This window comes from Hippocampus comes, unplaced genomic scaffold (assembly GCF_001891065.2).
Source record: "Hippocampus comes isolate QL1 unplaced genomic scaffold, H_comes_QL1_v1.1 scaffold6, whole genome shotgun sequence".
NCBI classification, from domain to species: Eukaryota; Metazoa; Chordata; class Actinopteri; order Syngnathiformes; family Syngnathidae; genus Hippocampus; species Hippocampus comes.
In genome coordinates this window covers 1,822,418-1,836,366 of record NW_017805833.1, presented here as the reverse complement: position 1 = coordinate 1,836,366, position 13,949 = coordinate 1,822,418, and the positions used below count along the sequence as shown (strand labels likewise).

At 41.0% G+C, this 13,949-nt stretch overlaps 1 protein-coding gene across 1 annotated transcript in view; it reads right to left on the bottom strand.

Moving 5' to 3' along the window:
* Positions 1-13,949, bottom strand: part of ttc12 (tetratricopeptide repeat domain 12) — a 25,271-nt gene that overhangs the window by 3,279 nt on the left and 8,043 nt on the right. The window contains exons 3-13 of the mRNA XM_019887578.1: positions 10,269-10,340; positions 9,590-9,650; positions 7,557-7,745; positions 5,470-5,539; positions 4,570-4,658; positions 3,488-3,656; positions 2,935-3,030; positions 1,619-1,682; positions 1,409-1,543; positions 908-1,000; positions 711-779 (exon numbers count right to left, since the gene is read on the bottom strand). Of these exons, the coding sequence (XP_019743137.1) occupies positions 711-779; positions 908-1,000; positions 1,409-1,543; positions 1,619-1,682; positions 2,935-3,030; positions 3,488-3,656; positions 4,570-4,658; positions 5,470-5,539; positions 7,557-7,745; positions 9,590-9,650; positions 10,269-10,340 (1,107 nt within the window). The remainder of the gene's footprint in view (positions 1-710; positions 780-907; positions 1,001-1,408; positions 1,544-1,618; positions 1,683-2,934; positions 3,031-3,487; positions 3,657-4,569; positions 4,659-5,469; positions 5,540-7,556; positions 7,746-9,589; positions 9,651-10,268; positions 10,341-13,949) is intronic.

The window sequence follows — 13,949 nt, the reverse complement described above, 5'->3', positions numbered from 1 at the left end:
GGGGGACAAGGTGACTAGCATCACATCAGACAGACAAATCCAACAATTTAAGAGGTTTCTCTCAAAACATCTGTCCATACGGTGTTTCTTGATGATTTCTTGAAACGGTGTTTTACTTACTGCCAAAGGCAATGTAAAAAAAAGGGCATTGGTAATTGCTTCTAAGGGGACGGCATTTGGTATTCATGCTTGAGGGATTTTAGGGAAGCTAACTATGTGTTAAAAAGGCAGTGAGGGAAGATAGCATAGGAAGAGTAGACAATGTCAAAAAAAAGGATGTAGATATGAGACGAGAAAAAAAATAAGCCTGCCAGGCAGTTGGTGTGTCTTACAAGTGAGTGATGAGACAGATGGGTGGAAGTGAGGAACACAAAGGCCCCTGTTTAGGTAGAGCAGAATTGCTGAAACAGCCATTAGCGCAGACAGCAGCACATGGAGCCGGAGCTTTTAATCAAATACAGCGGTACCCCTGAGCATTGACAAATTCAGCTTCGAGATTCGAGCTTTGTTGCCTGAGGGCTTACAAGCCAGAAAATGACCCACAAATGTCATGTGGTGTTGCTTTGGAAAAGAAAACTTTTTAGAAAACTTCAGTGTGACTGTTAAAAAAAAAACAAAAAACATTAAGGGAGTTAGGTCCTTTCCATGCATTTTTTTTTGTGTGTTTTACGGTCATAGATTGTGAAAAAAATGATCACTCGCTCACTCACCGTAACAATGTCTTCATCATTATCCCTCAGCAGGTCCAGGCAGCAGCCACACAGTGAAAATGCATTTTCCTATAAATAAACCCCTCGCCTCTTAATACGAGAAAACACTCATCACAATCCACAAATATATGCGGCGTTGTTGTTGTTGTTTTTTCAATGTGGCTCTCAAAGAATTTGATGGCTAAGAATAACATTACCTGAATAACAGGAGAGGTCAGGGTTGAAAGGTTGATGATCAAGCCAAGCAGAGGGTAAAGTATCTCATTGAAACTGCATGCGATGCAATTTTTCTACAAAGACATTCAACAGTCATACAGTCAGAAAAAAAGCAACACCTTCCGAAATGAATGAATCATAAAAGTGATTATTTTCTATTTACACGCATGTCCATCCATCATCTGAACCGCATATCCTGACGAGGGTCGTGTATGTGTTATATTTAATACAGAGCGGCGATTCAATTGTGAGACTTGTGTACGTGCATATAAATATTCTAAGCTGGGGAAGGCGGCCATTTTGCCACTTGCTGTCAACTGAAAATGACATGACAGTTGCTCAGGGCTCAGGTCACGATGAACCACAGCTCAGCTTGCGAACGTCACATGAGCAAACTGAGAAAACAGCTGAGCTGTTGAAGATATATTTTTTTTCCAAAATAATCAGCCGTTTTATCAGTACGCATACGCGATGCTACTCACGATGGCAAGCAGGAAGGCTTTCCAACATTCTGTATCGTGAGCAAGGGTGTGACGGATGATGTCATCTCTACTCAGACTGCCGACAGCTGATAAAAGCGAAGGGACGACGTGACGATTGTCCATGCTGATATTGCTCTGGAAAAAGAAGACATACATTAGACATACATGCACAAAAAAAGTCAATCTTGCATCTGTGTATCATCATCTCACCATGATCGTTGTGAATGGCTCAGAGAAAGAGTCTGCCAGCACAGTTCTTAGCTGAAAGCAAAATCTGCAAAACGCATTTAAAGTTCGACGACATGCTCGTCACCTCGCCCGCTCCACATGGGAGAGTTCACAGCGAGCAAATGCAACCTTTCAAGGCAACAAATTGGTTCATTCGATGACCAACTTGTACTCTCTAATCAACAAGAAATGTCAAACCAATTAGGAAACATTTCGCCACTTCAGTACTTAATGATTGCCTTGGAAGATTAGACTTGGCACCCGCAAAGCCGAGTTGATGATGAATGCGTTTAATCCAATCCATTTTCTTTTGTGCTTTTGCTCATTAGAATTGCAGGTGAGCGGGCTAAACCCTTTTTGCCGCCATTCACAGGGCAAGCTGAGCGTCCATGCTATATTGAACATAATATTTCACAATATGTTCAATGTCGACACGAAATTGTGAACAACTGAATAAACTAGACCAGATTTTTCCACGTTTTTACACAACCTACCACCTCTAAAAAATACAAACTTGGAACTGTATTTAGGCAGCGATTCTTTCACATACCACTAGAGGGAGCCTGTAGTGTTACTACAGTACAGTAGGACCACACTAGAGAGCTCCTGATCTTGACACTCCAAACACAAGCAGTATCAAAAACAGAGGTGAGGAGGTGGCCATATTATATTGGACAAATGAAGCTTAAGTCGGTCTTGTCAGCATTGTAAAAATCAAGAGGAATAAACACTGCTGAATGAATGCCTATCTGTCCATTTAAACTGAGAACGGTCACTCTCAAGGCAGATTGTGTTCACGTCATTTTCAGGAAATCAACGGTTGTGGCCCGTAAATGCTGCATATCCAGACGAAATGCACGATTTTGACCCCACTGATCTCGGAGCCACATAATTCTCCGAGAAGAGACGGCGGAAATTGATCACCCCATTTCAGTGCCTGGCACGTCAACTTATTTCCTGCTGTGTTCCAAGCGCCCCGGTTGTCCTTTCTTGTCTGTTTTCATGAGGTTTCAGAAAAGGGGACCGGCTTGAAAATAGCTCTTTACCTTGAAGAGACATTAACACTTGGGCCGCGCGTTGATTTATTAGAGATTCTGCGTTTTCCATTTTCTCTGAGAACCTTTCTGCGATGGAGCCACGTTCTGAAGTGCATTTAATACAGATATGATACATGCAGGTATAATAGGCTGGCCTCCGGTTCACAGTCAGACTTGTGGGATCGTGTGTTTCCACATTTGGAAATCCAAATCATTTGGTGTTATGTGAGGAGAATCGTGTTTGTAGTGCTGAGCTTATACTTTTTTTCTCTCGCCAACTCCTGCAAAATGAGGAGCGCTCTGTTCTCCCGTTGCGGCGCTGGCCTCGAGATGCACGCCATGAGGCTCCTTGTTAACCTTTAGAGTCAGATTAAGGAAGAACAAATAGGAAATAAAGTAAAAAGAAGGGACACAAAAGGGGGGGAAAATGATAAAAGCGTTTTGGGCAAATGGCACCTTATTAACTTGAAATTGCATTCTATCAAGAGACGGCACGAAAATGCTGAGAGAGGTTGTGCTGAGGATAAAATGCCAAGGAAAGAAGCGAGGGCTGTAATACTTCATATCTTATCACAGAAATCCTCACATGCCGCGCTAATACTCCCAGCATTAAGATCATATTCCAAAGCGAAGTCATTAAGATTTTAATTTGGCCTATAATGAAGCCCTATTCAAAGTTGTAACTGAACTGGAATTCCAAGTTGAAATTATCACACATTGTTGAAGGAGACGAACTTGCGGTGCAGCAAATCTAAGAACGTTACACTCAAAAAAAGCATCACGGCACGTGTCCGATGATGACAAAACATCATACGTGGGGACATCCAAGTTGTCAAAGAGAAGACGTCTGCCATGTGCAGTATGCGAGAACACGCATAACAATTCCAGGCACTCCTTTTGCATTGCGTCATTTTCAGCCGAGACCAAGGGAACAATGGACGCTTTGGACGCTGGACATGTCAACAGCGTTTTCTGGTTTTCCTCTGAAAGCCACACAAAGAGACAGTCACATGAAAATCAAAACGTGCAAGTGTCAGATCCCGCTTACTATCGAGAATGTCCTGGCTGACTGAACATTCAAAGGGTTAAAACTCTTCTTATCCCTCGCCTGCTCTAACACGGTCACCGGAGGGGATGGAAATTTTACTAAGACTCGTCTCAGGTTTCATCACCTCGGTTTTAAGGAGTCAGTCATGTTTTAAGCCCTTTTATCCACCTTTCCTGAGTAATAGAAGTAAAGCGAACATCAGGCCACACCCTTTTTACGGTAGCTCCTCCTCTTTAGATCTAGTGCGTTTGTCAAGACTTTGACGGTATTTAGCTGTCTTGGTAAGACCGCAAGGTCACATTACAGCGTTGAAATGGGAAATTACAATGTAAATCGATTCCAAATTCAAATTGGAGGAACAACTTATTCCTGAGCGTTATCCCGCTAACTTATCAATTTATTTCCCAATAAATCCATCACATCATCATCACCTCATCTGACATGGCGCTCTTGTTAAATCATTTATACATCTTTTATCATCCACGCCTCATTCATGAGGTTTTCGGATTTGGCACAACCTGTCACAAGATTACGAACACGTCGGCTCTTTCTATGACTTCCTATGATGAATGACGTCTTGTGAGAATGCGTGTCCATTCATCCAGAAGAGAATTGCTGTGTCTAATAGAGACGAAGGGATGAATCACTGCATTCAGAATTCTAAGCCAACTCGACAAAAGCGAGCTCAGGTGTTCATGACAGCAAGATGTGCAGTAATGACACAAGGCAATACTTTTGCAGATTATTTTACCATGAGGATTTTACTCTTTCCGTTTACCGTCAAAGGACAGCAAAGTCCCACAAGAGCGAAGACAGAACACTGGCCTGTCATTTCATTATCGACATACCGTTTTCCCTGCATGTTATCGTCCAAACGTTGAGAATGCTGACACACAAGTCTTGGCTGCATGGGTCATTTGCTTCCTGCAAAAGGCAACTGTGGCAAAAAACAAACAAACAAAGATAAATACATGTGTTTCCTGATTAAAAGTGACTTTTTAGTTGCTTTATGGGGCACTGAGGTGCTTGCCTAGCCATTCATGTATGAAATTACACAACTGCACACCTGTATGATTTTTGTGAGCTGTCTTATGTGAGAAAACGTGTCTACATGCAAATTGCTCAGCTTTTGCCCATAATATTGTCTAAAATCAGGCTGAAAATACCGTCCCCATGCTCGATTTCATGATTTGTATTCATTGTATCCATTGCAAAACTGAGACCTCTCTCTCGCAACATGTCAAAAAGAAGCAGTATTATATATTGGTCAGGCAGACATTTTGATACGAGTTCTCAAATTGGATCTCATCAAATGTGCATGTCAACCTAAATGAAGTGCCTGCTGAGTGTGGATGAACAATGATTTCAACACTTCGGCCAGAAATATAGCATGATCAAAATGTGCTATTTTTACCTATTTCCAGCTGCACTCCCCTGACACTGAGTGTTCTCACTTTGATCATGGCAGTGCTAACAATTCATGAGAACGGAACAAGTTAATTATAACCTCACTGGTGTGACATGAGGGGGGGTCACGATTTCCAATTTCTGAGAGGAAAAAAAAAAAAGGCTCACTTATTTCAATCTTCTGATTACAATTTCGTCCTTGCACAACAACAGCGGAGTCAGGTTAAGAGAGGGATCTCCCTTCACTCGGCCATCATTGTCGGTGAATGTGCCTATCTGCTGCTCCATTTGTCAAAGCTCCGTTGAGAGCTGACAGCCAACTCTCCCTCCGGTCTCCTTACCTCTTCGTTGTGTCATTGCTGTCGATAATACTGAAGCCATTATGCAGCCTGAAAAGCGTCTGGCCGCTGCCTGTTAGGGCGAAAGCAGGAAATGACATGAGTTGATAGTGTACCGTATTTCATGACAATATGGAAGCTATAGAGGGTGTGGTGACATTGGAGCTCTCACATTGAGTGAGAGGCGTCATGTCAAGCCCGCTGAGATAGTTTCGGCGGCGAGTTATGCAAGTCTTGCCCTTTTCTACTGAACTGTACGGTGGGACAGGTATTAAATCACTCAGCAGTCATCAAAATGAAGTGCAGTAATGTAGTGGAGTGATGCAGTAAAAACAATTACATGATATGTAAATCAAGAGCTGTCATTCTTGGCCCCGGTGTCATTACTAGTCATCTGTATTTGTACTGGGGGAGGGTTGCAAAAGTGTGTTAAAATTCCTGTTTAGAAGTAAAAGAAAGGCAGTGAGCATGATGGATTATATGCAAACTACAACGTCTGCCTTTCGGCAATACCTCAAGGTGAGTTAGTGTAAGTGGTGCAGACTTTCAAAGTCAACCGTTGGGTCACCACAAGGGAGGGTTGCTGGTAGCTTGAAGAGAGGAAACTTCAGGCTGAAGCTTAAAAATAAAATAAAAAAACTTCACAGAATAACAATAATAATAAACGCGGCCCCGTGCCTGCGTGGGTTTTCTCTGGGCACTCTGGTTTCCTCACACATTCCAAAAACATGCATGGCAGGCTGATTGAACACTCAAAATTGTCCCTAGATATAATTCTGAGTGCGGATGGTTGTTTGTCTCACTGTGCCCTGCGATTGGCTGACGACCGGTTCAGGGTGTCCCCCCCTACTGCCCAAAGACAGCTGGGATAGGCTTCAGCACCCCCGTGACCCTTGTGAGGATAAGGCGGATCAGAAAATGGATGGCTGGATAATAATAAAAATAATAACAACAGACAGCTGGAATACATGCCTGCAACCCTCGTGACGATAAGAGGTTCGGATAATCGATGGATGTAATAATAAATAATAATCAACAACATGATCCACTGTCGGGGCAGCATGCCGGTTGACTGGTTAGCATGTCACCCTTACAGTGCATAGGTGAAGGGTTTGGTTCCGGTTCCGGCCTTCCTGTGTGAAGTTTGCATGTTTTGCCCGTGCCTGCGTGGGTTTTCTCCGGGTACTCCGGTTTCCGCCCACATTACAAAAACATGCACGCTAGGCTAATAGAACATTCTACATTGTCCATAGTTGTGATTGTGAGCGTTAATGGCTGGCAACCAGTTCAGGGTTTCCCCCGCCTACTGCTCGAAGACAGCTGGCATTTAATCTTTTCAACATTATTCATCATCTTATCTTACTATATATTCCATTACGTCCCAAGAAATCATGATTCGTTCCGTGCCCAACTTGTGATTTTGGGTGAATATTTATTTGATAAATGTGAATCACCAGATTGATGCAGCGCTGGGAAAAGTTGGGAAATCCATCGATCCATTTTTATTGCACTTGCCCTCTTGGCGGTTGGAGGTGAGCTGGAACCTTTCCCAACTGACTGGGTGAAAGGCCTGTCAGTACACATTGGACTGGTCACCAGCCAATTGCAGGGCACATATAGACAAACAACCATTCGCGCTCACATTAGGAAAAAGTACTCATCGATTAATCTCATATGTACGTTGTTGAAATGTGGGAGGAATCCAAAGTGCGCGAAGAAAGCCCACACAACCACGTGGAGAACTCCACAAAAGGAGACCAGAACCAAGATGCAAACCCCCGAGCCTGAGAACTGAGAGGCAGACATGATAACTACGAATCCAGCCCTGTAACAGTGTCAGAAATATTATTCTAGCTTTAACCTCTCATGATTGTAATCGAAAAGTCCTATTTGTTGCCCTGCTTCAGGTCATTCACGCCGAGCACTTAATCGCCGCCTTTTCTTGATATATTTCCTTTTGTAACTTCCGAGCCCTTTCGAGACCGCTGAATCAGTGGAGCAGATTATTAAGAAAGACTAGAATGACCACAAATTGATTCAAAGGAGACAATTTCTTGTTCAAAGGTAGAATTTATAACAAGAACACTCACTGTCAGTCACAGCATGGGCGAGAATCTCCAATATTCCGCAATAGTAGAGCAGCATCTGCCCAGGCTCTGACAGCTTCCCCACAAGCTGAGGGATTAGTTTGGCCTTTTCCACTCCCCTGTCAAAATCTTGCCTCGCATTGAATTCTTCACTCTCCTTCTTCTCTTCCAGCTCCATCTTGGTCAGGTATTCTGCATTACAGAAATGCAAAAGTCATATCCTGCCAAAGCCCTTTATTTGTTCTTATCCAAGTAGGGCATTCAGAATTTTCGAGCTCGGAATGTGAAAACTCCATAGCAGCCACAAGTTTAAGAAAAACAACAAAAAAAAAACTTTAATGATGGCTAGAGTTAGTGCACGTTGGAATGTATTTGTAAACACGTGTGAACATATTTATGAATTCGTACGGAGCACTGCTGAGCCGTTTTTTCAAAAATTGCACAATGAACTCTTAAAATCTTGATGATTTTGACAGTTTCACAAGTTTCATGAGATTTTGTGCATGTGAAGACCCTAAAAATTAGCGTTGTTTTCTTGGCGAACAGCGCTGCGTTTCGCAAGAAGTTACAAGCTTTGTGTTTTAAAACACTCTTTCCAGCAAATATGTGGTAAATCTGGTTAACTCGCTAGGGAAAAAAAAAAAAATCAAAGAATAAAACTTGTATTTCCTCTAGCCAGTAGGTGGCGTTGCCACTTAGATGAAAAATAAGTTTGCAGACGTCTTCAGGCATCCAAGGTGTGAAATTTTGAGACGATAGGATCATCTCAGTCAAATCACACGCTGAAGTTTTGTTAGACTCCATAGCTAGGCAGCCATTAGCCCCACCTCAGCTAACAAGTTAATGCCACTGCAGCTGTCAAGGCTTAATAAGCGCTCGGTCGCTGATACAGGCAAATGTGGCGGTACGAAATGTTCTAGTTACCGGTCTAAAATAATTTCATAACCTTGGATGTGTCATCATGGAGGCAATAATTGCTTTTCCTTATAGGAGCCAGCATTTCGTGTATAGTGGACATGAGGAGACGTGTGCATATGAGTTTGGGTGAGTATAAGTTACCGTGTTCAGACAGTCAGTAACAGAATGTGACAAAATAAGTCAGGAAACAATATTGCAAAGAAAAGAAAAAAAACAGGCCATGCCCATAAAAAATAAAAAATAAAAAAATGGGCATCATTAACAAGTACTGAATGTAATAATAAAAAAATGCATTAAATGGCTACAGAGTTTTTTAGGGTGGTGACGTTTTACATCATTTTTACAGCAACCTTTTATGGAAGTGCCAATATTCCACCACAGCTGTTTGATTTTTAACCCCTTCAGGGACAGCGGTTACTTCAGTGGACAACTTATCATGTTATCAGGTTACAGGGTGCATGAAAGGGGTAAACAATACATCATGATTGCGTTATTAACTGCAAGAAGGTAGATTATTCTCTTTATTTTTGTTCTGTTTCATTATTGCGTGCTGTTGTATTATTTCTATTGTTTGATGTCAAATGTTCCGTAAAGCGCTTTGTTATAGCTGCAGCTGTTGTGAAAGCGCTATATTGTATCAATAAAGATTTATTGTATTTTATTGTGTGTTTTTGTGAACTTAAAATGATGCACTCGCATACTTTGTGACAACACGATGAGCCTGTAAAAGGTTCTCACATGTTTGAGAAAAATGAACCTTTTGGTTTTAATCTATAAACCACTGACAACATACTTTGGGCAGTGAATCGATTGCGACTGGGCGGCTGTGCTTGTGATGAAATGCGAAACATCTTCCAAGACAACCAGAACGGTCCGATTGCAATCGATTCACTGCCCAGAGAATGAAAGGACTCGGATGCAGGAGAATATTCACAGGCATACCGATAACATAACTCCCAAATTCCAAATACAAATCTTGTCATTAAAGTCTAGATTAGGCGTATTTGCCAAAATGAAAAATGGTTAAAACACCAAGAAAGGTCGAGTGTTTTTTTTTTTTTTGTCTTTACTTTTTCCAGAACTGCATTTTAAGAAATGGCGAATGACTCATACTTTACCTTTAGCCATGTTCTCCATCTGTGGCTCAAGTTGAGCTATTTTTTCAAAGCATGTTCTGGACTGGGGGGGAAAAAAAGGAGAGGCATTTGTTTAATACAGTGTGCATCCACACTCCCTCAATAAATAATTCATCATTTACCACAGGGTCCAAGATTGCCATGGAGTCAAAAGTCAATATGTTTTGGTCATGTTGAATGAGCTATTCATGTATGTACTATTCTGCATTATTCATTTTCCACCTTTCCCATCCTCACATCTCTATATAAGTAAATAAAAAACAATAATAAAGACATTTTTAAAAATGCCGCCACTTCCATCCGCTACTGTTTGAACAGCTCCAGAGTTTCTGTCTCTTCATAAGTATGTTACAGAAATATGGATCAGTGTTTTTGCCTAACTGGTTGACAGCACAGATTCAAGGAAATCTCACATGAAAAGCGAAAGAAAAAAAAAAACAACTTTCACGTGGATGGACAGTAAGCTAGGCAGCTCCTTCATATAGATGCTGTGCCTTGAAATCCGGTTAACTCGTTAAGGGATCACCCGGCATTGAAGTATCAGCGTTAAAACGTGCTCATCACCATTAGATGAGATGATGAGCATACTGTGGCGGCACAAAAGCGATGTCTGAAAAAAGAAACGGCGAGATTAGATCTAATGAGCACTTCTTGTACTTACCTCACTATACTTCTTCAACCCAAGGTACGCCTTGCCCATGTGGAGGTAAGCTTTGATGCAGTTCCCATTACACTGATACACAAGGAAGAGTGCAGCATTAGAAAGAGCACAAACATCTTGCAACTTGATAATGCTGTGAGCTGTTTCCTATTATAGCGGTGCATTGAGATATGACTATTTTGTTCCGTAACCACGCAAAACACTCATATCTCAAATGATATATACAGGACATAGTGATGGCCTCAGCTAATCAGGAAACTGCAATAATATGAGTTGCTCTTCACAGAAGATAAAGAATATATACCTGTCAGTTTTGTTACATTGGTTGCCGACATGTGTTGCTCCACTGTCTGTGATCAAATATCAGTTGCTCAAAGGGTCATAATACCACAACACAGATGCTTTTTATTAACTCAAGCATTTCCCGTGTCTCGAAAAATTCATACGTGGAGTAACTCGTACTGCAAGGCGGCACCAGTAAATTTATATTACTGATTCAGTTTCAGATTTGGGTGTTGCTTAGAAGACTGAATTTATAATGGAAGCTTCAAGAAAATGAAAACCAGACAGCTGTCTATGGATGGAAGTGAAAATAAAGATGAAAGAGAGCAGCAAGAAAATCAACAGGCCAGCCAATATATATCCAACAATTTTGAACATCCTACTAAAGCAAGACACAAATTTGTACTATTGCAATGGTTTCCAAGCACCGGACCCCAAATACATTGATTCGTTTGTTTGTTTGTTTTGCTTTTTAGCGTGCCCACCACCAGCCAACCCAGCGATCACTGTGCTGGAATTTGTAAAAACTAAACTTGACTTGTCGGGTTTACTACTCCAGTGTGACGTTTAGAGTATGTCGTCGACTGGTCCGATAATCACATTTTTTGGGCTTGAGGAGGAGAAAGAGCCACATCCAGCGGCAGATAGCGTGTTTTTATTTTGAAGGCCCGACTTTACTGCCTGTAGGATTTTTACACTGATGATGCCCAAACGTTGCCAAACCGACCAGCATGGTCATTTTTGCCTGCGGTTGAAAAGAAAATCTTGCCTTGTGGAATGTGTCTGTTTGAAAAACCTTAGAACAAATATATGACACATGCTATCAATGTGAAAGGAGAACGGGAAATTGTTCCGCCGCCCACACAGAAGTCTGTGATTATTTGCAAACACAGTAAATTCCCACCAAGCAAAACCCGCTGCCATGTTGGGCCCAGATCAATGACGACAGGTTTAACCTGGCTATTCCAGCAGTAAGCAAGCAGGGGATTTTTGGGGGGGCAAGAATTACCACAATGCAACAGCGGGTGAGCATTCACCCAACTCAAGTCAATGCTCTTGTGTTCTGACGTGTATGTTGGGTAAAATGTCACCGCTGAGTTGCTGCTTGTTGTTCATATGCATGCTGTTTTGTGGAAATTCTGTGTGTGAATTCTGAGCTGGTGTTTTTTCTAATTATGGTGCTGTCCTGAAAAAAATGTCATATCATTAATGTCAAGGAATATTTGACTGTTATCAGTTTCGGCTTGGAAAATTCTCAAGTCTTGCCCTTATGTTAAGGGTGTCAAACTCATTTTTGTCGCGGGCCACATTGTAGTTACGGTTTTCCCTTGGAGGGCCGTTATGAATTTGGGGAAACCATATGTTTAATCCCCTGCACATATTACATACACATCACACAACAAATTGATGATTAACTAGTTTTAAAATCAGAAGTCAAGAATAATTACTGTTATTGTGGATTACATATGATCATTTGAAATTTTGGTTCAGACTTTAGCAAGCATCATGGAACTTGACATGCTTGATTTGCTTTTGCGGGCCACATAAAATTATATGGTGGGCCAGATCTGGCCCCCAGGCCTTGACTTTGACACCTGTGAATTATGTCTACTGAGTAATTGACATCCAACTTAACTTTACAAGTGCCATCATCACAACCAGCATTATGGTGTAGTAGTGTATTGGGCCTAAGAGTTTATAAAAATCAGGGTGGAGTTTATCCCTTTAAGGTATGAAATGATACTGTAAAGTCTGCCCAGAAGAGTGGAAGCAATCAAAGGAGCAAAATGAGAGAGTTTTTCAGTGCAACATTAAATGGCGAAGATTCTTAATCGAGGTCGACGCTATAGTCCTTAGAAATTTTGTTATATTAAATCATAGAGCAATACCAAATTAAAACTGTACATTGCACAAATTAACAGAAGCTTAACATTAAGCCTTTCGACGAACTTAAATGTAAGCTAACTGAGAAAAGTCTCATTTTGCGAGTACAGTACTGTACTTGCTCCTTGTAGAGTACAGAAAGTCCTAACTCGATGACCACATATTATGGATATTACTTACATATTTCGTCGACATTCTTCAAGAAAACGTCCAAGTCTTCAGTTGAGTCCATGTTGTTGTTGTTTGGCGTCAGGTCTTTTTGTCGGTGCACAGACGGGTAAGGAACTTTTCTCCAGAGTGAACTTTTTTCAGCACCGAACACTGTCGATTTTGATGTGTCGAGTGCTAAAAAGACGCCTTGAAGATGCAGAACGTATTAAAATATCGCAACCAGTGATTCGCGGTGAGTTGTGAACCAGACCGCGTTTAGTGTCAACACTATGGGTTACCATGACAACAGCACGCCTTGAGAGATAAATGTAAATTCTACCATTAAACCTGAATGCGGGCATAGATGACGCCGTTCACCAGAAAATGTGAATGTCCGTAAATGAATTGAGTCGCTTTATAGTAAGATTAAAAAATGTATTTCATGTTTTAATCTTACTATTCACAGTCCAAAACTATCGCTACCTTTTCGACTCAAATTCAACTCATTCACTCCCAAAGACATATTTATATGTCTTTTCACACTCCACACGTTCAACCCCAGATACTTTTTTTTCCCAATTTTTCCAAAACTTAGGGTAAAAAAAAAAAAAAAAAAGGGTCTCAAATTGGCTGGTACTGAATGAGTTAATGGTGGACATTTATTTTTTTTAATTATCATTTTTAATTTTGTGAAAATATTTTTATTCAAATAATCTCTGTTTTATTTGACTATTTTATAATTCATTTAAATTTGTCATTTGTAAATTTTTTATTGAGCAAAAAAATATATCGTCAATTATAATTTTGAAATTGAAGTTTCGCTCTCTCTCTCTCTCTCTCTCTCTCTCTCTCTCTCTCTCTCTCTCTCTCTCTCTCTCTCTCTCTCTCTCTCGCTCTCTCTCTCTCAGCAGCACCTCTGCCCCTCAGAGACCTCGAGGTCAGGTGACCTCGTCTAATGCCTTCACCAAAACAGCAACTAAGTTAATAAGCACAACTATCCAACGTGCTTAATTTAAAGGCCCTACAAAATAATAATAATAATAATAATAAAGTAAAATTATTTTTCTCATCCGTTGTACGACACTGACCCCCAGTGTTTCTTTTAAATATCATTGGACAGTGCTAGTGGGTCTCAAACATTTTACACCAAGTGCCATCCCCACCAAAATAATAAAACTCTCACATCCTTAATGGGAACCTGCTGCCCGCACACAGGTTAGGCAAGTGTATCCTCTACGTCATCAGCGACTGTTAAACCGTTATATTAGGAACAAAAGTGAATGTGTTTGAATCACATCAGCTGGATACCAGAACAGCCTATGACGTTTTAGTCAATAATAACCAAGATATCCTTGTCAGCGGTAT